The sequence below is a fragment of the Anarhichas minor genome, unplaced genomic scaffold (assembly GCF_050575085.1).
Source record: "Anarhichas minor isolate MPS153535 unplaced genomic scaffold, ASM5057508v1 ptg000006l, whole genome shotgun sequence".
In the NCBI taxonomy this organism is placed as follows: domain Eukaryota; kingdom Metazoa; phylum Chordata; class Actinopteri; order Perciformes; family Anarhichadidae; genus Anarhichas; species Anarhichas minor.
This window is the reverse complement of record NW_027466452.1, coordinates 801,162-824,928: the sequence shown is the minus strand read 5'-3', so window position 1 is coordinate 824,928 and position 23,767 is coordinate 801,162. Positions and strand designations below refer to the sequence as shown.

General features: G+C 42.1%; 1 protein-coding gene and 1 long non-coding RNA gene across 2 annotated transcripts in view; one reads left to right on the top strand and one right to left on the bottom strand.

Moving 5' to 3' along the window:
* The window catches only part of rnf31 (ring finger protein 31), a 58,970-nt gene extending 48,892 nt beyond the window's left edge, over window positions 1-10,078 (top strand). The window contains exons 21-24 of the mRNA XM_076078899.1: window positions 595-643; window positions 2,537-2,633; window positions 6,514-6,679; window positions 7,967-10,078. Coding sequence (XP_075935014.1) covers window positions 595-643; window positions 2,537-2,633; window positions 6,514-6,679; window positions 7,967-8,017 — 363 coding nt within the window. The 3' untranslated portion in view covers window positions 8,018-10,078. The remainder of the gene's footprint in view (window positions 1-594; window positions 644-2,536; window positions 2,634-6,513; window positions 6,680-7,966) is intronic.
* A 12,584-nt stretch (window positions 10,079-22,662) lies between these two features.
* Window positions 22,663-23,120, bottom strand: LOC142934204 (uncharacterized). The gene is made up of 2 exons (XR_012947693.1): window positions 22,990-23,120; window positions 22,663-22,768 (listed from the first exon to the last, which is right to left on the bottom strand). It is a non-coding gene; the product is annotated as an uncharacterized LOC142934204 (long non-coding RNA).
* Window positions 23,121-23,767: the final 647 nt, after the last annotated feature.

The following is a 23,767-nucleotide window of genomic DNA, read 5'->3' as shown; positions in this document are numbered from 1 at the left end:
CCTCCTCTTTCCATCTTCCCGTCAGCTGTTCCTCGTCCATTGCCGGCTTTAAAAGTGAGCTACAGGAATGAATAGAAACAGTGCGTCCTAGAAAAACATTAAAACATCATTTCTGCCTTCACCCCAGTATTTAAAAAAAAAACTTTACAGTGTTACACAATTCAGCCATTGTTGCTTCAGAAAACCTTTTAAAGGTGCAAAACACGACATTTAGAAAATGCATTGACGAATTAGAAAAGAACAAAAAACATGAAAAACAATATTTGACAAAACACAACAAAACAGAAAACAATATTTCAAGTTCCATTTCTTTTCTGTAGTGTTGTCTGTTTTGTTTTATTGTGGTTATTGGAAAGGTCACTGTGTTTTCTGTTTTGTTGTCATATTTTCCAAAATGTGGTTGTTTTTGGTTTGAATGTCTTTGTAAAATGTTATTTTGCTTTATATGTTGCTGTTTTGTGAAATGTTGTGTTTTTGATGTTGTGATTGTTTTTGTCCAATGTTCTTGTGTTTGCACCTCAGGGCTCACCGTAGTGAACTGTGTAGAACAGATTAATGTGAGTAACCTCTGCTCTCCTTCTCTATGACTCACAGAATAACGGAGTGGCCTTCAACACTGAAGCCCCACCTGGAACACAGACAGGTAGGCCAGAGGGTTGTACTACGACATAGCCAGGCCTTCTTTGCGTTAGCTGGCTTGACACCTAAAAGCCACAAAGGTGGTTATGAACTTCCTCAGTTAACCAGGCTGTTTTCATAAAAGGCTCATATATCTAATCATGTACAAGCAAAGTATATTTATATTGAACATCCAAATTGCACCAACTTCGACACTGCACATCTTCGGGTCCCCAGCAGTACACCCGCCAAGTGTGAAGTAGATCCCATGAGCGCTTCTCGAGACATGAGAAGGACACGCATACATTCCTTGCTTTAGAGTTAGATGGATTGGTACACATTTGGAACAGACATTCATTCATTCATAGACATTAACATATTTAAAATGCCCAAATAAAGAATTAAATAAAGTGAAATGCAATACATGTTGTAATATGTATTTCCTTTTATGCATGCATTTACTTTGTCATCATCAAAATGAAAAAAACTGTCAACAATCACAGCTTGGGGGCAGACCATAGATGTAAATATCTATCTGTAGTTTATCTGTGCTGACATAAAGTGATGGCAGCCATGATAGCCACTCTTTCTATATCAGGTGCAGCCTGATCCATGTCCGATCCATGTCCCCACTCAGGATTCATTTTAACTAGCGTTATCATCAGGTCAACATTTTAAGTCTAATGCTGCGTTCACACCAAATGCGTATTCGCGTCGCCGGTCAAAACGCCGGGGACCATTTGTGTACATTTGCGCGGATCGCACTGGACGCGCCGGAGAGGGGGCGTGGCTTATTGCCCTGAAAGCCGTTCAACCGTCCGCCATTAACCATGAAAAAAATAACCTATTTCTGCTTAGTACGTGTTGTGGAAGTCACAGATATCCCGGGAAACTAAACGCCGTCATGTCTGGTTCATAACATTGTCCAGAGGAGGTCCATGGATTTTATCGAGCTGTATTCACTGTGTCTAGCAAGCCACAGGTCGCTGTTTACTACAGCTGCATGTACACAAAATAAACTGATTTGGCTGTGATTTTATGGCAATAAACCGACAAAAAGGGACTCTAAAATAACTACGTAATGATGCCGATTTGTAGGCTACTTGTCTTCTCAATGGAGCGGACGGATCGGTGCTAGGCTATGCTAACATTGTAGCAGCTCCACCAACAGTCAGAATAACGTCATGTAGACGTAAATACGGCAGCGTCTATTCATTGTTTGTACCATATGGTTTACACACACACATTTATACACATAGTTTGGTCCGGTCTCTATTGATATGAGGTATCGTAGAGCTCTGGGTGAACACAGACGGCTACAGTATTTATTTCCTGATTCAACAACGGCCGGACGTCACTGATGACAGGGGGAGCAACTCAACGCTGATAGGCTATCGCGCCAGGGCGTAATGCGAATATCTCGCAGAAGTTGAAAAATTTCAACTTGCGCGTTTGGGGCGATTTGGCGAATTTGCAGCGCGATTGACGCAAATTCGCGCCATCGCAAATTCGCGCCGCGCCAGTCTCATCGCGTCTGTGCATAGACTTTGTATGTAATCTACTCGTGCGAATAATTCACGCCGTGTTTGGTGTGAACGCAGCATAATACTTAAAATACCGTTTATGACCAAATACCTGAGAGGGACATCCCCATCAGCCTCAGCTGTACTTTGTTAGCATTCTAACATGCTAAACATCTCACCCATTCCCATTCATCTTCATTCTTAATTAAGTGTAAATGGATAATTAATCTTAACCTAGGCCATAAATACATGTCTCTTTTAATAATGATGAGAAACATAATATCCTTTCCAGGGCATTTGCTCTGTGTAAGTCCTTCTTTTGTTCTTCCTGTTTCCATTTACTCCTCTGGTCTTTGTCTCTCTATTTGTTTTTCTTCATGCCTCTCTTTCTTCAGGTCTGTGTGGAGTGGTAGAGCAGAAGGATGAGGGAGGCCAGCAGCCAGATTCAGCTTGCGGAGCTCAGACCCAACCTGGACATGCTGGTCTCTGCGAGTAAGATTACTTTATACAGTATTATCTCCAAACAAGGCATGTTATATGTGCTACAGTACAGTATGTATTTTAGGGCCCTGAGTTGCCGCCTTTGGTCTCTCTGTGAACTTTTATAATGTGCTCCACTTACTTACTTGTGTGATTTGGCACAGACTTGTTTTTGTAGTAAATATTACATACAGCAGGTCTGCTCTGTCAGCGTTGCAGCTGATTACTGTTTGTACCAGCTGTTCCTCAGTTCAACAAAGCCGATCTCTTTACATGATTAACACATTGCTAACTCAAAGAGTTGCAGCACGTACATTAGTTCTCACACAGAGATGAGTTGTTCCTAAATATTTACACCCAGGTGTAACTGTTGAGTAGCTAAATGAGCGCTAACTTGCTAATATCTCAGCCGTTTAGAATGAAGAAGAAGAATTGGTAAGATTGAGTATGCCTGACTGGACTTGGGCGATATGATGAGATTATTGTTGAATAGCCCAAAATCACAAATGTGCCTCAGAGGGCTTTACAATCTGTACACATTCAACATCCTCTTGTTGGTAAACAAAGAGGAGCGTGTTTGAGTTCTCAGCAAACATGAAAAACTAAATTATTGACATCAATAGAATTATTAATGTCAGTAAGATTATTAGCAATTATTAATAATAACGGGGCTCCACCCTGAGAACAGGGACCAATAACCAAACGATAAACTAAGTCTCATAATTAGTGTTCACTCACAATGTCAATAGTCTGAGTACTATGACACATTCAGAGTGAAAGTGAAGGTTTAAGTTCGAGCACAGACCACATATACAGATATTATCACAATACATGCACAAGGTAATCACAGACAGCTGCTCTTTAAAATATAACAGAGTTTATTACGTTCTAATAACATTGATCAAAATCAAATAGTATTTAAAACTAACAACTACTATATATTTATGAGCACGCTATCTAAAATCAACAAACAATATGTGGTCAGAGAGAGTGTGTGTGTGTGTGTGGTAAATGGACTACTTGTACAGCGCTTTTCTAGTCTTTCCACTCAAAGCGCTTTCACACACTACTTGTCATCATTCACCCATTCACATACTGATGGCAGGGGCCACCTGCCTATCAGACTAACTCATTCACACACAGGATCCAAAAACAGAGTCTATGGCCAAGAGTTGGGGGTGAATCAGAGTTGTATGGTTTCAGGGACAGGCAGAGCTGGAGCACAGGAAGTCATGTGGTGTCTGTCGCTCTCGTCCAATGAGATCGCAGCCCTGGTGTTTCATTGCTATTCAGATCTAAGTGTGGTTTTTCGTTTACCGGGGGAGGCTGTTATCTTAACTGCAATCAGGCTGCTGACTGCTCTGCAAAATAAGAAGGCCGAAGTCTCTTTGTTCCAGCCACATGGCAAAGGCCCAACACTCTGTCCCGCTACAGAAAAAAGACTCCCCCAAAAACCCTTCAACAGGGAGAACAAAGGGGAGAGACCTCAGGGAGAGCAACAGAGGAGGATCCTCTATCAGGATGGACAGAAGTGTGATAGATGTCATGTGTACAGAATGAACAGCATAACAGTTACAACACATCCAATGCATATTACAGAAATGATTCATATATTGTTCAACATGATGTTGGTTGGCCTCTCTTTCGTTTCTTCTCTTGCTTTCTCTATGCATCGCCTCACTGTTGTAACAGTAAGAGCATGCTAGCATACGTCCGGCGCGGTACCTTATTACCATGTACAGAAGCCCTGACTCCAGCCGGAAAGATGTCCGCTCTCGTTAGCTCTCGTTATACAAGAAAGCTAATGCGACCATTTGCCGCTTCTTTAGTTCTAAACAAAATGACAAAAGAGAGCGAAAGAATGTGAAGAAGTGATTTGTAAGCTGTGCCATTAACAAGTAAGTAAAGATGGAAACACCGCAAATCTCCTGCTCCTTTCATAAAAACCCAACATCCAACAGAATAGGAAAATCTGCCAGTAAACCCGTCCACAAAGAGCAGCCGGACCGAACCTCCTCCCACGACCATCTATCAACCCTCAGTCATCAGGGCTTTGGGAAGGCAAACGAAATGTAAACGTGACAGTCAGCGGTGGCGAGACTGTACATGGAAAATAAATGGTTTCCATCCGTACAATTGAATGGGCCCGTTTCAGCCACTTTGTGTAAAATTGCCAAGCAGTTGTTTTGCTCCTGTCACATTTTACTCTCTCACCTTGATTTTCACTGCAATATATAAGTTCTTCACCTCTATGGAAACAGAACAATCATGGCTAGAAGAAGAGAGAACTCAAAAATATCTTTAGTGCAGTATAACACATTTACCATGCCATGAATAATTTTAAAAAGAAACGAACAAGTTGAATTTATTTGATAATACATTTGAGCAAAATTGGAAAACGATGAAATCTATTATACTTCCAAAAGTGTTACCAATGATGGAAAAAACATGGAGGCTCCACATGCGATTTACATTGAAATATTTCCATTTTTACAACCTCTACGTACATACAGCCTCTCCTGTACTCTCCTCTCTGCTCTGTGTTCAGCAACCTGCAGTTTAGCTAAAGTAACTCTTGGTCTATTATTACTAGTGCTGGGCAACGGTTACAATTTTTAATTGCGATTAATCGCATTGTTATGCGCAAAAATTCAATAATGAATTCAAAAGTTGTGTATTGTGCACTTTTATTTTAAAGTGCTGCTATATGAACAACAGGTCAATAACATTTGGTTTAAACACTTTAAACACATCAGGTTCTTGTTAACAGCAGTATTCCCTTTACACAGCAGCAGTTATAACACAGTTATAATGATTCTGATCATAGATATTCAGCCGGTGTTCACAACTTTATCTTCATGTGTAATAGATGATATTTAAATGTACTTCTTGAAAACTGCAAACCTATCTATGTCATGTTGTTATGTTTGTTAAATTGTCAGTAGTGATAACTAAATGATGGTTATTATACATATTACAAACAAAACACTTTAAAACTCTAAAACAATAATTTAGATGAATCATTTATTTTTTGCTTTTTTGGTATTTTGGTCAGACACATAAGCAACGCTGGTTACCGTAATATGTGTGGTATTTGTTATGTGCGTTGGTACATAGAGGGTGATAAGAAGCTGTACATGGAGGGACTTAGGACCCAGGGGAATGTAGGTGAAGCATGGAACCTGTAGTCTGTACCATGGCAGAAACCTGCATGAGGAAGTTATGCTCATACAGAGTTGCAGTTAAGAGCAGTTTGTTCTCACGTGCTTATATGTTTATTTAAAAACACGACAATATGTATTTTGATATTGTCTCGATCCTGTAACGAGACGATCGTGCGCACAAACACAGCTGTTCACCGCTCGCTGCCCGGTTCTTGTGGTAAAAATGTCCGCTTAATAATAAATATAAAAAAACTAGCGATAATAACGCGCTAACTTGCCCAGCACTAATTATTACCTATGTGCGTCTCTTCAGCACCTTTTTATAGGACTACAATGTTTTATGTCATTTTGCAATATCATCAGTAAGGGATTCAATAGCAAAACAATTAATATCTTTTGGTTTCATTTATTTTACAACCAGTATTCTGCCGCGTTTCAGCACAAAGCATTTAACGGTTGACACATCTTTCTCGACGCCTGATCAAAATTCAGTGTAATAACAATGATAACTGGCAATATTTAAAATGACAATTCACAAAACAGCACAATATACCTCTAATTCCCAATTCTCAATAAATAATGTTGGTAAGGTAAGCAAACAAAGGATGGCCAAAACTACAAAAAATAGTTGTGAAAAGAATACAAGGAATCACTAAATCTCATGCTGACTAAGTGTTAGCATCACACACAGCTTCCTGGTGATAACACGGTGTTGCACTTGTGTCCAGGAAGCATTACCGGGAGTACCTGGTCAGCCTGATCAACAGCCACTCCATCGACCCCGCCCCCCTCTACAGCTCCAACGAGCTGCTGCTGGCCTGCAGGAGGTACAAGGTGGACGACAGCCGCAGGGACGGAGAGGACGGCTTCACCTATTTCAGTCGGCTGCTCCAGGTGAGTGTCTGTGTGCGCACACATGTTTGCGTCAGTTGGTCCACCACTTTGGTGCAGACGTAAATATCTTAACAACTAGATCCCCAGAGAATAATTCCTAAAAACTGGTGATCCCCTGACTTTTGGTGAGGTTGATATTTTGAGTCAAATGTCTGGACAATGACTGTTGGATGGGTTGTCATGGCATTTAGTCAGACATTCATGTTACTCTCGGAATAAATTGTAATCACTTTGGTGATCCCCTGATCATGATATGAACGCAGCATCTGTCGGCAACGGGACAGTATCGCCTTATCGGGTTTGAGCGGGCTTTGGTTGCAGGCAGGTGAACAAAAGGAGAGCAAAGAGCTGAAATGCAATCTCAGAACCCGACAGGTATTGTCTGACGACGATTTCGCTTTTTATCAGCTTCAAAATAAACAGCTAACTGAGTGTAAACTGGCAACTTGTGAGACAATCCAGTCATATCCAGAGACTGTATATAAGAAGTGGACGTAGCCATCGTGAGGTCACCCATTGGTTCGTGGACTTCATGGAGCTTCGAGTTCTGCGATTTGGCCGTTGTCATCCAAAATGACGTCCGTTGTCATGTTGTTTTTTTCACAACCAGTAAATGGAAGTGACCATATTTGGAATGCAGAGGAGTGACTTACAGGCGCCGTATACAGCTCTGGTAGTGGTAGCAACCTGTCAATCACAGTAAGCCCCGCCCTAAAGCATCCCCTGCTTTATGGTCTGTTTGACTCTAAATGGACCATAATGTACTAAATGAACATCATGCTGTATTGAAGAAGACTTGAAACTAGAGATTGAGACCATAAACTCATGTTTACAATGTTTACTGAGGTAATAAATCAAGAGAGAAGTAGAGTCATTTTCTCATAGACTTCTATACAACCAGAGGAGTCGCCCCCTGGTGGACACTAGAGAGAATACAGGTTTTGAGACACTTCTGCATCGGCTTCGCTCGGCAGAACCGAAGATGCTGGCTGGTTATAACTCTATTCTCACGTTTCAAGTTGCCAATTGGAGTACAAAAACAATGCATGAGCAGACAGCTATCACTGGATTACTTTGGTACTGACAAAAACTTCAAAATGTGAATATTCTCAGGCATTTTCTGCACTCGATCATGATGATCGCCTGTTTTCGTAATATCTTGTTCCTACATGGTCATAATATTGTTTTCACCAGATGAAACTACCATTTTTGTGGATACATGCTGTTCAATCTATGATATTTAGTTTTGATACAGTGACACTGACATCCCTTCGTGTCCTTTTGCAGAAACTGATGGATGAAGTACCGCTCGGTGACAAGGTGCCACGCAAGAAATAATGAATCACTTCCTGTTTCCCGACATTGACCTTTCAATTGAGCGACAAGACACTGAAATGGCAACAGTTTCCTTTAAGATCTGGAACTGTAAATGTTAACTTGTTTCCAATGATCTCTGAAGCTCTGAGTGCTTTTGATGAGTTTCATGTACACATTTGGTTTTCGCTGAGATGTTTAATATAAATCCATCTGGTCGTCAACTGGCTCAGTTAACTCCAGTTTCCTGTTCCAGCTTTGAGCTCATTCACATTAATGAGGCAGCTTTCTTAACTGCAAACCAATCACGTCAGTTCAACATCAACAGAAAAGGGCAGATTATTGTATATAGGACAAGATGAAACGGTTAAGATTAAAATAAGCAGCTAAAGGTAGATATGAAAAATCTTTGTTTCTACTAAATTATTCAACATCAATTTAGCAATGTTGCATTTTTAGTTTACTGGGAGCTAAAGAAGAAATAGTTTACAATCAGTATCCAACAACAATTGTGATCTTCAGTGGTGTTTTAAACCCAGAGAAGCATTCCCTCTGTCTCTGATACCTTTATCTTGGACCTATAAATGTCTCTGTTGCTCTTTATTTCTCGTCACTTTATTGTAAACTCAGCACTTTTGTCATGATTTGTTTTTCTTAGGGTGGAGAAGTCATGAACCGTCCTACTCTACCTCTGATTGACTTGTTGCTTTTGTTGGCTGGGTGGTTTAGGTCAAAGATGCTCTATAACAAAGTGTTCACGTTCACTTCTCCCATTGGAGTTAATAGAATCAGGCAGGGGGCGGGGCGGTGGAGAAAGCCATGTGACACAGAGGCAGGAGGCTGACTCCCAGTGGGCCGTCTCCTCTGAACCGTCTCTGGTTAGGTTTAGGCACGAGGAGTGAGATTGGTTAGGGTTAGTGTGGGTCATGCCTTCGCACTCCTGCATCCTGTAGACATGGACAGCGATATGACCAGTCAGGCTGTTGGCACATTTTCATCTGATCCTCTGAACTGAATCCTAACTGGAGCGTTTAGCCATGCAGCATAAGGTTACCGTGGCCATCTCCTGAAGCAGCTCTGTGGTACCAGAGAACCTGTGTTGAGCCCAAAGATAGCTCACTAACCCACTCATCTCACTCCATGATACAGGCTCCAGGTCTCCAATCACAGGCCTGTGTTCACTGCACGGTTTTTATTTTTTATTGTGTGTAAAATGAAATGTATTTATTTATTGTGCATGTTTAAACTTGACATGTGAGTATTGTATCGTAATCGGTTTGAAAATGTTCACAGCATTTACGGATGACTTTGTTTTTTGCATTAATTGTAATTGTGTAAGGAAGAGCTGCTCAATGATACTCATTTGATTGGGTGCTGCAGTAGTGAACTCGTGTTGAACAGGTTTGTCATTTGCTGAAGATGTAAAAACGAATGATTTCAATGACTTGCTTTGTTTCAGGAGACTGTTATTCTGTAGAATAGTTTTTAGAGTGGTAGAAATGTAGCTCTAGCGTAAGTTCAGACAGGAAGACGATACTCTTCATGCCTGAGCCCGTAGCTTATTCACCATACATCTGCCATCACTCCTCATGCAGGCACACACATTATGTCCTTGCTGTTATGGTTCAGGGCTGTCAATCATATCAGCTGTCTAGATCAGCTGGTCTCTCTATCCAATAGCACAGCGGCACTATTACATGGTTATTCTATCATGTTGCTGCTGTCTCTTTAAATATGATTGTCTCTCTACCTTCAGTACGTTCATGCCGCTGTTACGCAGCCCTCCACCTCCCCATCTCCTCCACTCTCTGCAGATTCATCAACTCATCTTCCATCACCACCAGTGTCTGGACTCCATGGGGGGGTTTATATTGTTGCCACTCAGGGCAATCACAACTCGATCACAAATCTCCTCGTCGAGTTCAAGCGCCAAAGAAATTCTGTGTAACTCATTAACGCATCATCTGTCATAATAAATGTTAACCACTATTCATTGACTTGTCTCTCCTGATTGAACTGAGAGATGAGCCAGAGTGCATGTGGTGGTCTGTACTGTATTGTAAATAAAAGCTCTTTCAGGCCATATCACACATGGTTGACTTGTCATTGTTGATGATTTGTGATGGTGTGCTATGCGACTACATTTAATCAAAAAAGTGTTATTTGCTCAACCTCTGTCCATAAGGCAAGTAACGATGTAACAGGAACACCTACAACATGGTGGTCAAAAGGTCAAAATCTCTACATGTGTTCTGTGTATGGCGTTTTTTTAGTCACTCAGGTTGTTCACGTTGTGTACAAGGCAGCAAGGAAATGGACCCACATGCAGAGAAGCAGACAGGAACAGTTGAGTGATGTTAGTGGTGAAATGATGATGCAAAAGCTTACAGGCAAAGGCAGCAGGTCCAAGCAGAAGTAGCCGAGAACCCACAGGTTCACACAACATCACGGTTGCTCCTCAATTGGTCTATTGAGCTTGTAGGGTTCCGGAGGTTCACCATCAGGGGAATCCAGGCTGGGGACCATCAAGAGAGACGGGAGGTGGCCTAACCGGCCTGGGATGGCTTATGGTACCTCGAATATAACCCTCATATATTACATCAAGTCATTTCCCAACATTAATAACCTTTCAGTGACACCGTAAGAGCCGTAATCGCTTTGTCACATGTTTAGTACTTTATACATTTAGGCTGAGGAAACGGGCTGTGTCATTTTTTTCACTTCCTCTCATCAGTAAATCAATCCGAATGTACACTAGCCTTTCAGATTAGATTCAATATTATACGTAAGTTACAATGATCAACACAAGAACACACGTTCAGGCTCCCTCATGTGGCAACGGTGTACTGCAGATATACATGTTATATAAAAGACTATCGAAGAAATTCTGCAATCTTATTAGCGACCCTAATAAAATCTCCTTTGACCCACCTGTGGGTCCTGACCCAGTGTTTGGGAGTGACTGGTTGAGACGGATGCAGGAGGACTGGTTTTACACAGTCAGTGGGAACTTTGAAAGAGTCTTTAAATCTCTCCAAATCTTGCGATTCTTTGTCATTTTATTCATGAACATTATGTAATTCTCCACTTTCCACTGTTATCATCATCTTCTTTGATTCGTTTTTTGGAAGATTGCAAAGCCAACTTTAGGGTGCAAACAGGAACAGGAACAGGTTTACGTTAGTCTGAAATACACTTTCCAATGCTGACTACAAATATATCTAAAATGTCTATAAAGCATATTATTGTTTGGTTTTTGCTTCAACTGTCAGTTGTGTTGAATGTTTAGACAGGAGCTTCTAACTGTCACACACATGAAGAAAAGGATGTTAAACAGACCAACTGAGAGAAAATATTCTGTGTGCTGAAGTCATCATATAGAATGCTGTAAAATAAAAATAACACATCATATAATATGTCATATAGTCTAGTGTGGCTCAGTGGTAGAGCAGGGTCGTCCTTCCATCAGAGGATCGGCGATCCCCGGCTCCACTAGTCCATGTCCATGTGTCCTTGGGCAAGACACTTAACCCAGAATTGCTCCCGCAGGCTGTTTCTGGTGTATGAAACAGCCTGCGGGAGACTGGTGTCTGGCCGATGCCCCGCAGCGAGTCTGAAGCCCTCCCCCAATTCACAGCCCTTCTGTCCAAGCAAAGTCAGGTAAAGTCTCATGTTTCACATACTTCTCCCCATCGATCAGCTCAGTGATTGGCTGAAATCCGATAGGCTCCTCCTTGGCCTATGACCCGTTGGTCCAGCCTCCTCAAAGCAGCACACACCAACATCCTCGCTTGGCCACCCTTCACTCATTCATATGGGCGTATCTGAAAACCCTATCTCCCCTAATACTTAATACATTTCAGCAAATCTTCTTCACAGTGTTTAATTCATTCAGTGACTATACTTTTTGGTTTAAAACTTTTACGAGTAAATATACTGTAACATATAACATCCACCACTAGGGGTGCTATTAAACATACTAGAAATGCTTTTGAACTTAAATTGCTCACACTGGTGAGGGCCGACACTGAATCACTACATGCTAAAATGTTGCGTCGACTAACTCGCCCACTCCGGTCTAATTCCAATTCAACAGTATACACATTCAAACAATGAGTTGTTCTCTTATTAAACGCCTCTGTGTAGCTCAGCTCAGCTACTGCAACAAATAAAAATAAAAAGAAGGACCTCCTCAGGTTTGCTCCTTTAATTGAGGGTCCTGCTGATGATTGGCCAGCTGTCTGTGGGAACCAATGAGCAGCATGACTGGACCTCACAGGTGGAAACCAATCATCTCGTTAGCAGCTGGAGAGAAAACATGGGAGGCAGAGAGAAAGAAAAGAAACACACACATAGTGCTGGGCGGTATGACCAAAAATGTGTATCACGGTATTTTTTAAGATTCTGGTGGTTTCACGGTATTTCACGGTATTTATTTTTTTCCTTGACTGTGTTTTTATACAGGTTTATAGAGGCTTACTCTACTGTCAGGAGTACATAGAATATAAAACATGTTAATGTCATCATGTATGAAGGCTTTGCTTACTAGAGGGTGTGCTCGTTTGTTCCTATAATGTTGGGATAGCAGTTTGGCTGAAGTAGTGTTGCTCCGGTCAGACGTGAATCCAGTGTTTTAATCATTGCTCTGAGTCGTTCTCCACTGTCTGTAGCGGGACCAGGTCCTTGCATAGATGGATAGTTATTGCGTTCGTAATGTCGCTCCACCGCTTGCTTTTCTTGTCATATGCTGCCTCGAGCTAATGCCTCTACAAGCGATGTGTGACCCTTTGGCTTCACTGTTTCACTCGCGTTAACGTTACTGGTTGACGGCCTCGAATCCGACGGCCGTCATCCCACTCTTGGTATTCCAGCACATGTTTTCTGCTGAGGTGATGGAGTAAGTTGCTCGTGTTACCACCAGCGGCAACAACAGTGGCTCGACAAACGTTGCATTATATAGTCTTTTGGACGTCGGACTTTTTAAAACCCAAAGACTTCCAAACAGCAGACCCAGCTCCTCTCTTGGGCTCAGACTCTATCGGTGCATCTCCGGTCTGTCTGTGTTCACCCTGCATCGCTCCTTTCTGTTCTGTAATGTAGCGTTACTGTAGCGACGGAGCCTCTCCCAGCATGCAGTTCAGCGGTGTAATTTTATAAATGTACAATTATTAGTGTTACAAATTGTTAATGTGTCACAAACTGTTGTGTCATGGTGTTTTGCTCTGTTAAAGAGCGTTAGTTGTGGGTTATTGTTGTTATAAAGTGATAACCATGACTAGGGGTCCCTCTCAATACGCATAAGACGACTAGCTCCGACCGCAGCACCCTTAGCAGCGAACAATATATTTTGCTGCCTGTTGAAGAGCGACAGCAGTTGTTTCGGCTGTGCGTATGACGGTGTGTGAAAAATTCATATCATACGAGAAATTAAAACCGGTATACTGCCCAGCACTACACACACACACACACATAGAGGCTCTTTGCTCTGCCTGGAAATGAAACACACATCAACATGAAGCTGTTCTCTCGTCCACTGACTGAATGATGTTAACTGATCTGTCGTCTCTGCTCTTGTTCTCTTGTCTTTTGTCTTTAAGAAATAAAAGATTCTATTTTCAAATGTTGTCACTTTCTCATGGAAGTTTTAAAATCAGGAGCCGAGCATCGACGCTGGGTTACAAACCACTTCATATATCTTTATAACATGTTGACACATAACAAGGCATCCTATAATAGACTCACATCACTGGCGATCAAGTCATCTGTGTCACCTGCATTAATGTGTCACCTGTGTGTGCTTCACATATCACGGCACCATCTGTGGTTGAAATGAAAAATACAACAAGTTGTATCCAAACTAACTGAAAGAATTCAAAATGTATTTGAACAGTTTGATGCCAACTCTCCCTTTTAAAACAAATTTCAGTTCTGGATCGATCAACTTTTTAAATGTTAAATGAATAAAAATGGTAACAAACTACAAACAAGTATCCCAACCAAACCCACTGACAGAAAGACTCTGATGACGGCAAGCAGTTTTAATCCAAGACCACCGAGAGAAGCTCTTTCTACGGATTGTGAAGAATTGAGAGACTTTGATATGAAATCAGTGGATCTTCTAAAAAAGCAGTTTTTTCTTCTGACCGGACTGATTGTTGTTTCTCCAGAGATCCAGAAGAACAGATCTTAAAGATGTTCTACTTTCTTCAGGTTTGGTCTCACAGGAGTCACGTTAATGCAGGAGATACATGTGATGAGATTCTCCTATAGGAAGGATTGTTATGAAGCCTTATAGATACATTATAATGTGTTATGATTGTGCTTGTAAAGCATTATAGACATGACCTTTATATAAAGTGTTAAAGAATTCTTTATTAATGATTTATTAAATATTGTTCTGGTTGGCTGGCAGCCTTCAACAACCTTTGCCTACTAGGCCTATTTTTAGCCCCCTGCTCGAAAATTGCATACTCCTACTCTTTTGAGTAAACTACCCAAACTACAAGGTCTATTTTAATAATTTTGATGGTCTATACAGGTAACACTTGTGAGATGTGTAAATATTGTGTAAATATTGTGTATATGTTACTGGTTAAACACTGCAACACTAATGGCACAGCTCAAGTTGAAAAACTTTCAGATTCGACTGAAAAAAAAGCACTTTCATTGATATTTCTTTGGAATTATTGCAGAATGAATCCTACAAACACTACTGTGTCATAGCAAACAGGGTTGTGGTCTCTCTAAGCTCATTTGACTTAGATTGAGTGAAGCAGGCCAGCATAATAGGAGGTCAGAGAAATGAGCATTCGGCTTGAAATTCTGTACTCACTCATGCTCTATTCTAATTTTATATACTATATAACTATATATTTCACTTTTTTTATCACTCATATTATTCAATACATCCAAATATTCCTGACATCATCAGAGCTCTCAGCCATAGGATTTTCTCAGTCCCTGTGTGTGTATGGCACTTATCTCAGCCTATCATCGGTCGATTTCAGTGAATAAGCCCTCCTTTCGACGCGCCATAGTCTCAGGAAGGCGTATGACGAGTTTGGTATTGATTGACATAAGTTTCAGCCAATGAAGCCAATAATAGTGCGGCGTCTCCCCGTGCGTAAAATTCCATTGGCCGAAAGTCTGACCGCTGGCCCGAGCTGGGTTGACCCCCCTTCCACAGGAACCGGCTCGGCATAAACAGGATGCGCTTCGCGGCCATGACGGTAGCTCGGGACCGGAGCATTTTCGATGTTTTTGTACTAATATTTCATAAAACCTGACCAAAAAACATGGATTTTTTCCGGTGAAGACCAGTGGCATTGGACCGTTGTACGGTCACAGCGTTGCGGTGCGTCTACGGAGAGAAGAGCCGACGGTATGTACGTCTTCTCTGCCTGATGCTAATGCTAAACGATGTACGGATAAGCCGGCTAGCTGCTAGCTTCGTGGTGAAAATATTGATTTGAGGCAGACATAACGCTGATTTCTGCCCAGGATTTCATGCTTTTATGCCACGATTTATAGATGCTTATATGAGTAGCCTATAGTTGTGTTTGGAGTGTGTCAAAAGTGACTTATATGATAGTGTTGCCCATACGTTGCTGTTTAATCCGGAAAAAAAACTGGACAGATCCACAATATTTTCCGAACAATATTTGCAGATCTCCTGAGCCCGAGCGCCCCCTGGCTTATGTGAAGTTGAGAAACTCAAGGCTGTTTATTAATGACTACTAATATTTCTAACTGCTGACATGATGATTTATTATTATAAAGTGAGACACACAAGCATTTTTAACCAATAAATAATCCTTATAAAATGATTTATCAGAAAGTAAAAAGTAAGTAAATATATCTGCTGACAAACTGAAATAAAAAAGATTCACACACAATAAACCTGACGAGTATCTGTGATATGAATGTGTCTGTTAGATGTGAACTCTTGTGGACTCAACGACTGATCCGATGACTGCAGAGAATGATGCACTTTAATGAGCAACAGAGCAACATTGCTGGAAACGTGAGGCTCTAACCTCCGTAGTCTTTCATGTCACATGGACAGACTGTTGATTTCAGGCTATCAAATACGACTTCTCCATCACTCCTTTATCAGGTCATCATCATGCAGCTAATGAAAACTGACTTCATTTTTAAGTCTTAATATTTAGCTAAATATAAACTTTATGTCACGGGAGTTCACAGGTAGGACCCAAACGCAAGACCACAGGAGACAGAGTCCGATGTAACAGATTTTATTTTGAAGGTGTGTGAAGGTGTGGAGCCCATGGCTCGACACCGGAGGGCTGGTAGCTTGGCGGTGTGATGTCCCGTGGCTCGACACCGGAGAGTACGCAGATCGACCAGTACTCGAGGCAGAAGACAATACGGACTGACAACCCAGGCCTGCAAGACCAGGGTTGATATGCTGCTGGGTAACGAGCTAGATTGTCCGCAGCTGTGCATCCATCAGGGCGGTGGCAATGGGAGGTGTCTGGAGGCAGGCCCGAGAAAACAACACCAAGCACATGGCACAACAAAACAAACAGGGGAATGACAGACACATGAGGAGAGGAGATTGGGGGGAAACAGAGGTTAACACACAATGGGTCAGGGATCCTGACACTTAACTGTAGCAAATCATAAGAAACTCATTGTAAATGAATAGTTTGTCAAAAAAAACGTATTTTTTGCAGAATATTAAAGGAAATGTGTTTTTATTTCAAGGTGAAGTTAGTGGCTGTGACAATAGGCTGGATCTGCAGTGGTAAGAATCTGCATGTCACAGTTCTTTCCATATCACAAGATTGTATGAGACTGGCTTGTAACGTCTTGCTGTCAGTTGTTGCCTTATTGACAGCCCCTCTGATCCATTATCTTGGGTTCTAATCTGAGATGCAGTCTGCATTGTAACACTGCAGTGGTGGCTAAAGAGCTCCGTTTTCACACTATTGCTTTCGGATGGTATCAGCTGTCAGCGCTCCTTGCAACCCTTAACAGGCTTTCAGGAAACATGTGGAGGAGACTTTGACCCAGCTGAGAGGATCTTCCTGCCGTCAGCAGGTTTTTCTCTACAGGACGCTGGCAGCTGATGGAAAAAGCCCTTCAAGTGACACAGAACAACACAGATCCCATCTCAGCACTCTACATTCTCCCAGAACCCCCCAGCTCCTCACCTTGCCTGACTTTCCTCTATTCCACGGGTATTTAATACAAATTCAACGAGGTCCACTTAGAGAGAATTTCCTCATGAAACATCACAATAATGTCTAACTTAACGTCTGTTGTCAACAACTGATTATCAAATCAAATAAAAAAGGTTTGATTGAATAATATTGCAGCAATATTCATCTTCACTTTTCAAATTGAACTGGGTGAATTATAAATAATACATAATCTAATAATAAATACATGTTCAAGTAAAATAAGGACTGTATTTAAGAATACATTAAATCACAGAAAGCTTTTGAAAAATGTGCATCCTAAAATAAACTACTTCATCTTAGAAGAATTCACTGAACTGATTTGTCCATGTCTGCAGCTTTAAATAAAGTTCACTCAGGTGTGAAGTGATGTCAAGTAAAAAAGCCACGATATCTATATTTTTCTCATCTTCTAAAAATAGAAATGTGTGAGCATGGACTATCTGTGGTTATTAAACCACTTGTTTCAGATCTATTCTCTCTGTTAACATCGTTGAACAGTGAATCCATGCGTTAGGATTCTGATCATATTGGGCTCTTAGGTTTATTATCTGTGACTTCATTTCAGATGTGAGTGGGAACGTTTGCTCAAAAGATTTGTGTCGTAGTGGCGCTTCACATTACCGCTTTTAATCATCGCCACGGTCTCTGAACATGTGAGACATACTGGTTTTAAACTGCCTGTGGGAAGAATGAAGCTAGAAGAGTCTGTCCATTCTTGGTTAACGACTCTGGTCTCTCTGGTCTCTCTGTCCACATTCCTCTTTTTGAGAAATAACTTCTCCGATTCACGTACTTCTCCTGTTGGGTCTGTCTCCCCATCTCTCTCTCTGATGTGTGGGTGTAAATCTCACTGGAGTTGCAACGCTAATCAGAATACACGTTTGTTTCTCTGAGCAGCATCACGTGATGTGATTTACAACGCATATAATTGGTCGGTGTGTTTCCTGGACGGCAGAACGAGTGCCGAAGTGTTCCGTCAAAATTAAATCATATCAGTTTTAAGTCCAGGCTGGACTTGTTACACCCTTCCAATAAATCACCACCGTAACGTCGTTTAGGGCCGTGTGTGTGTGACCCTGTGAGCTGTTTTCTCAGATCAAGAATTCACTGACCATCTGCCAGAAAGAAGTTGTGGCAGCTGGCCCGAATAAAGAAACTGGGGCCCCTTTCTGGAGCCAGACCTGGGATTAGAGCTGGCTGGTGAGGCTCTGGTTTCCGGGACATCAGACGGTTCGACCAGGAACAACCCGAAAAATCGGCATAGGGCCGCTGCCCTATGGGCCCACCACTAGAAGGGATATGCGGAGGGGTGATTGGGTAAAAGGGCTAAAGGGCATTCTGTCCTGTGTGAGTTTTCATGTGTACCTTTAGATCTGCGTTGCGCATAGATCTTTTATCACAAACTGAGCAGCTGAAAGGTTTCTCTCCTGTGTGGGTTCTTATCTATTCCTGAAAAGTCTGTTCAGTCAGGAATACTCTCGTCATAGATTTTAACCATTTATTGCAATAAGTGGAAATACAGTTAAACTTGGCGATGATGGCTCCGATGCAGGAAAACAGTAAACACACACAGAGATGTTACAGAGAAATTGTAGTATTGAGCAACTAGTCTCCTGTACGTACACTTTTTGTTCCTGCCATCATTCCCTCTTACTCTCCCTGTGCACCAGGGACATGCGGCCAGGGGAGACAGGAGAGGCAGAGCCTCACCTGTCATCATGAAAAGTAAAAAACAAATAATGATAAATAATATTTCTCTACTGATCTGTGCTATAAATGTAATTTCTGTATGATTTCAATCATTTTAAGCATTTTTATAGTCAAAATCGCTGAATTTGCGCATGTCCTGTGTTAAACAGAGAGGAGACACGTGAGGTGAGGTTGAGCTGGCAAACTGGGTTGAGCGCGTGGCTTTTGCTTTCTCATTGTTTGTCACCACTGTATTATTTGTTGACACTTGTATTATATGTCCTTTCTTTCCATAGAATAGGTCATGTATTTCACGTATGTGTAGAATATATTCAGTCTTGCTGATTTGACAGAAACCGCAGTGAAACAGCACAGAGGGGAGGCACACAGTACCTCTGCCTCAATGAAGGGGGCGTGCGAGAGCCCACGGGTCGGGTTCATGCTTGTAGTTCCGTTACTCTTCTTCTACACTTCTCTTCTTCTTCTTCTTATATTTTGCTTTGACCGCAAACATTTAAGATTAAATATCTAAGCTTAAACAATTCTCAAAAAACAGGGAAATATGACCAAATCAACAGCAATCCAACGGCGGACAGGTAAAGTAACCTTTTATGTGTTTGTTGTTCTCTTTATAAATCCGTGGTTGTTACACAGATTCTCGCGGGTGGTGCCCGCGAGCGCTCCGCTTCTGAAACAGGTTGGTGGGGCAGGTCGCAGATCGCGGCGCACACGCTCCTGGTGCATTCAAATATGTACCTTACCTAAAGAATGCTGATATGAAATATGAAAAACAACCAGTAGTCAATGTGCAAGCTGCCAATTGAATGGTGATTTAAGATACTCTATATTGGGTTCATATATTTGTAAATCTGACTCTGAAAGAGTCAGTGCCTCACCAGCCACGAACCTCATCGCACGTCACTGCTGTGCACAGTTACCAAATAGACATGCAGACACAAAATGTAAAGACACAATGCACCAGCAGCAATGAGGTCATCAATAGTTTACATGGCAAAAAAGTGTGGCACTCCCCAACATTGTTAAGTATTCAAAGAACCTGCATCCTCCATAAAGTGCGGCTGAGATGTGATCATGTGGGCAGTTATAGTTGACTAATGTACGTAAACCTGCCACCGTAGAAACAGTGGATAGAACCTTCAGAAGCAGCCACAACGTAACCGTGGATGTGCATCATCGGTGCGCTCCGTTTCTGAACCAATAGCACTCCACCTTGGTAGTCAGCCGTAGAGAACATCCATGTGAAGATGATGAAACTGAAATGTGACGATAACAACAACTATAAAATTCCTAAAGACATTTTGACAGTGTGGCTTCTACTGCCCGAAGACGTCGCAATAAATAGCTACACACGCCGATGTTACCGGTAGTGTCGTTGAGGTTTGATTGAGATATCGCTTTTCTCTTTTCTGCATTTTAGATTCATCCAATACTCTTGGATTGAATCTTGTATTTGTGATGGACAGTCCACAAATGGCTCCCGTCATTTCTGTGCTGGACATGTACATCTTTGTTTGAGAAGTCTGGAAATGATGGGAGCGTCAGCTCTGTACGAACCTCATTCTGAGCTTCATGTTAAGATACAGTTACTCTATGGGGCTTTTATTTTGAAAGGGTGGGACTGGGTGGGTGAGAGAGGGGGAGAGGAGACATATTCATAATGTTTGACACACAAACACAGAGGTTATTAAATGACAGATTTCATCACAAGCATTCCAGTTAGAATTCACTCTCTGGAGCTTTTATTTTGAAATGGGGGGGGGGGGGGGGGTTCTCTAAAAATATCTAAGACCTGAATGACTGTATGATAGAGAGAGAGAGAGAGAGAGAGAGACAGACAGACACAAAGATAGAGAGAGAGGAGAGAGAGACAGAGAGAGAGACACACAGACAGGAGGTCCATGCTTCCATGTCATGTGTGTGCGTGTGTAGAGAGAGAGAGAGAGAGTATAATATAATAATATAGATATCATATAATAATATTCAATATAATATAATAATATATATATCATATATTAATATTCAGTATAATATAAAACACACACACACACACACACACACACATATATAATGATTTATTTATAACTATATATCCATTTCTCAGACTTCATGCTTCATGTCCCTCACTCCCTAACTGTCCGTGCTGGATCTGTCCCCGTTGTTTTAAAAAGCTAAATACATTATTAGCATGACGTCATCCAGCTAGCCAAACCTGTCTGGTGTACAGCTAGTACAGAAGCTTCGCATGTACTGCTTCCCTTTCCTGCTAGTCTGATGTCTGATTGTGGGGTCAGGCTGATCTGGGATCAGCAGAATCTCCGCCAAAGTTCTCCTCTCAAACGGGTCTTGGAGGAGTAGTGCTCGCGCTGGGGCACGCGCTCGCCTGTAGAGACTTCTCCTGACGAGAATGCGCAGCTTTGGGCCAAATCTATTTGAGGGCGCTGATTGGCTAAATTGTATGTCACTCATTTATATCTTTAATCAGCAATTGGCTAAACTGCTTCATAGACCCCTAGCTGCGCGTTCTGAGACGTGTCGTGCACATAGGCGGAGAGGACGAGCAGGAAAAGCATATATTTTGCGCAGATATCATATTTTACACATATTACTGGGTACATGTGGTGTATGTGTGGTGTGTGACCTTGATGAGAGAGTGCAGTCGCTTTGCTGCTTGCTCTTGCCTCTGCTTGCATTTTCTTGCTTCAATTTGCCAGATATATCACATATATCACTCTTCAACGTTTGAGTGAAGACAAATCCAGAAAGTCGTCGAGATATTTGGGTTGTTAGCTAATGCTAACTAGCAGCTAAGCTAAAGCTAAGTAGCAGCAAGATGCCTCCCTTCTCCACGGACGACTACTACAAACTCCTGCAGGAGATTGCAGTCTTGGAAACAAAAATCCACCGACTAGAAGTGAACGTGGAGGTAAATGGACTGTGTGGGAACGATACCACTTTACCATGGACTCAAAACACTGGACAAACGCAAGCTAAGACACAGCTAACTAGCACCACCAGGCCTACCAAGAAACAGGAGGAGAGAGCAGATAATGAATCTTCAAATGGTAGTCCTCCCTGGAACTCTCTCGGTGCAAAGCCGAAGAGAAAATCATACCCTCAGGATGTGGGAGGACGACTAACAGGCAGAGCCCAGCGCCCTGAGATTTGTGATGCGACTGGCTGGCCTGCACTACCACACAGGCAGAACTCCTCCTCAACCCCTGCACTCAGACGGACAAAGCCAAGGACCGCTGAGAAAAGTAAAACCTGCAAAAAACCTCCACAACAACCAAGCTTACAACTTCAAAACAGATTTGCTCCATTGTCGCAGGATCCTAAATCTCCATCTGATGACCTGGATAAGCAGCTATCTCCTCAAAGCAGGGTAAGAACTGAGAGTAAATGTGAGAGTAAAAGGCTGCAGGCAAAGCTAATGACTGGGCCTGAGACTCTGATTGTTGGTGACTATGCTGTAAAAGATGTCAGAACATTGTGCAGCAAGAATACCAAAATACTCTGCTTTCCGAAAGATATGGTCTCCAACATGAGAGACAAAATCCTGGACATCGTGGCTGACCATCCCACGGTGAAAAACATCATCGTGCATACAGGAAGCTGTGATATTGTGAAACAACAGTCTGAAGTTCTGAAGCGAGACTTTATTGATCTGTTAAACACAGTCAGCTCTGTGAAGGCTGAGGTGTTTATGTAACCTCTGTTAGATGTCTCCTGGCTAAATGAATCTCTTGGAGCTGGTCAGGCTTGTGGTAACAGCAGGTTTATTCCACATCTGCATCTGCATTTATGACAAAGGACAACATAGAAGAATGGGTCATCTTGCGGACAACTGCGCATGCTCTGTCTAGAAAGACGGCATCAAGTTAGTGTTAGCTAACGTTAGCTGTATTGGAGACATTTTTACTAGCAATAAAACACATAAAAAACGTATAGTTAACTTAATAAAAACATGGAGAATATTATCTAAGACACATAATATTCAACAAAATAAAGCCAGCTCAACCGTTATGTACTTTTAAAGTTAGTTATCATTATATTGTCCACGGACATTCACGGACCCGTTACCTTTCAGTAAATCCTCCGTTGCGTTCAGGATTACCCATAGTCCTTTGCGTCTACCATTCAGTGCAGGTACACATTTACAACAGCAGGTGGCGTACTTTTCCCATTTAGCGGGATTTAACCTGAACCTCTTCAACTATGTTACATTTATCAGTGGCCCTCTTCCACCAGTCAGAGGAGGAGATGAAGGATTCAGCAGGCTGTTTGCACTGAACAAATGGCTGTCAACTGCATGTACTGACCATTCAGTACATTTTATCAACAATTTCTACCTTTTCTGGGAGCGCAGACATCTTTTTAAGGCACATGGAGTTTGCTTGAACAAGTCAGGGGTGAAACTGTTTACCTCTAACCTATTTTTCTCCCTGCGTCATCTGTTCCCACTGCCAAGGACAAGACACAAGAGGAGTCTAAACAAGAGATAACCACACAGCATCACCATGGAGACCTTACGGGAAGGATGCCCCCGCCTAGCGACAGCCAAAAGGAGGAGTCTCCAACCTCATCATCAGGGACCGCCTCCGATCTCCCACTTTCCCCACCCTTCCGAGACGAGGAGTCTTTACCTCCCTCCCCAGCACCTACTTCCACCCCCCAAACTCCATCCAGGTCCCTTTCCACTCTCCCCATCCTCCCCCCACCTGGAGTTCACTGACCACATGAAAGAGCTGGTCATTGCTGCAACCAAACACACTCCTCGCCCCACTCCTCGACGTACAGCTCCAGCCCCACCCCCGAAACTGGCTCCTAGTCCTCAGCCAGTTTTGACACAATCGGCGAA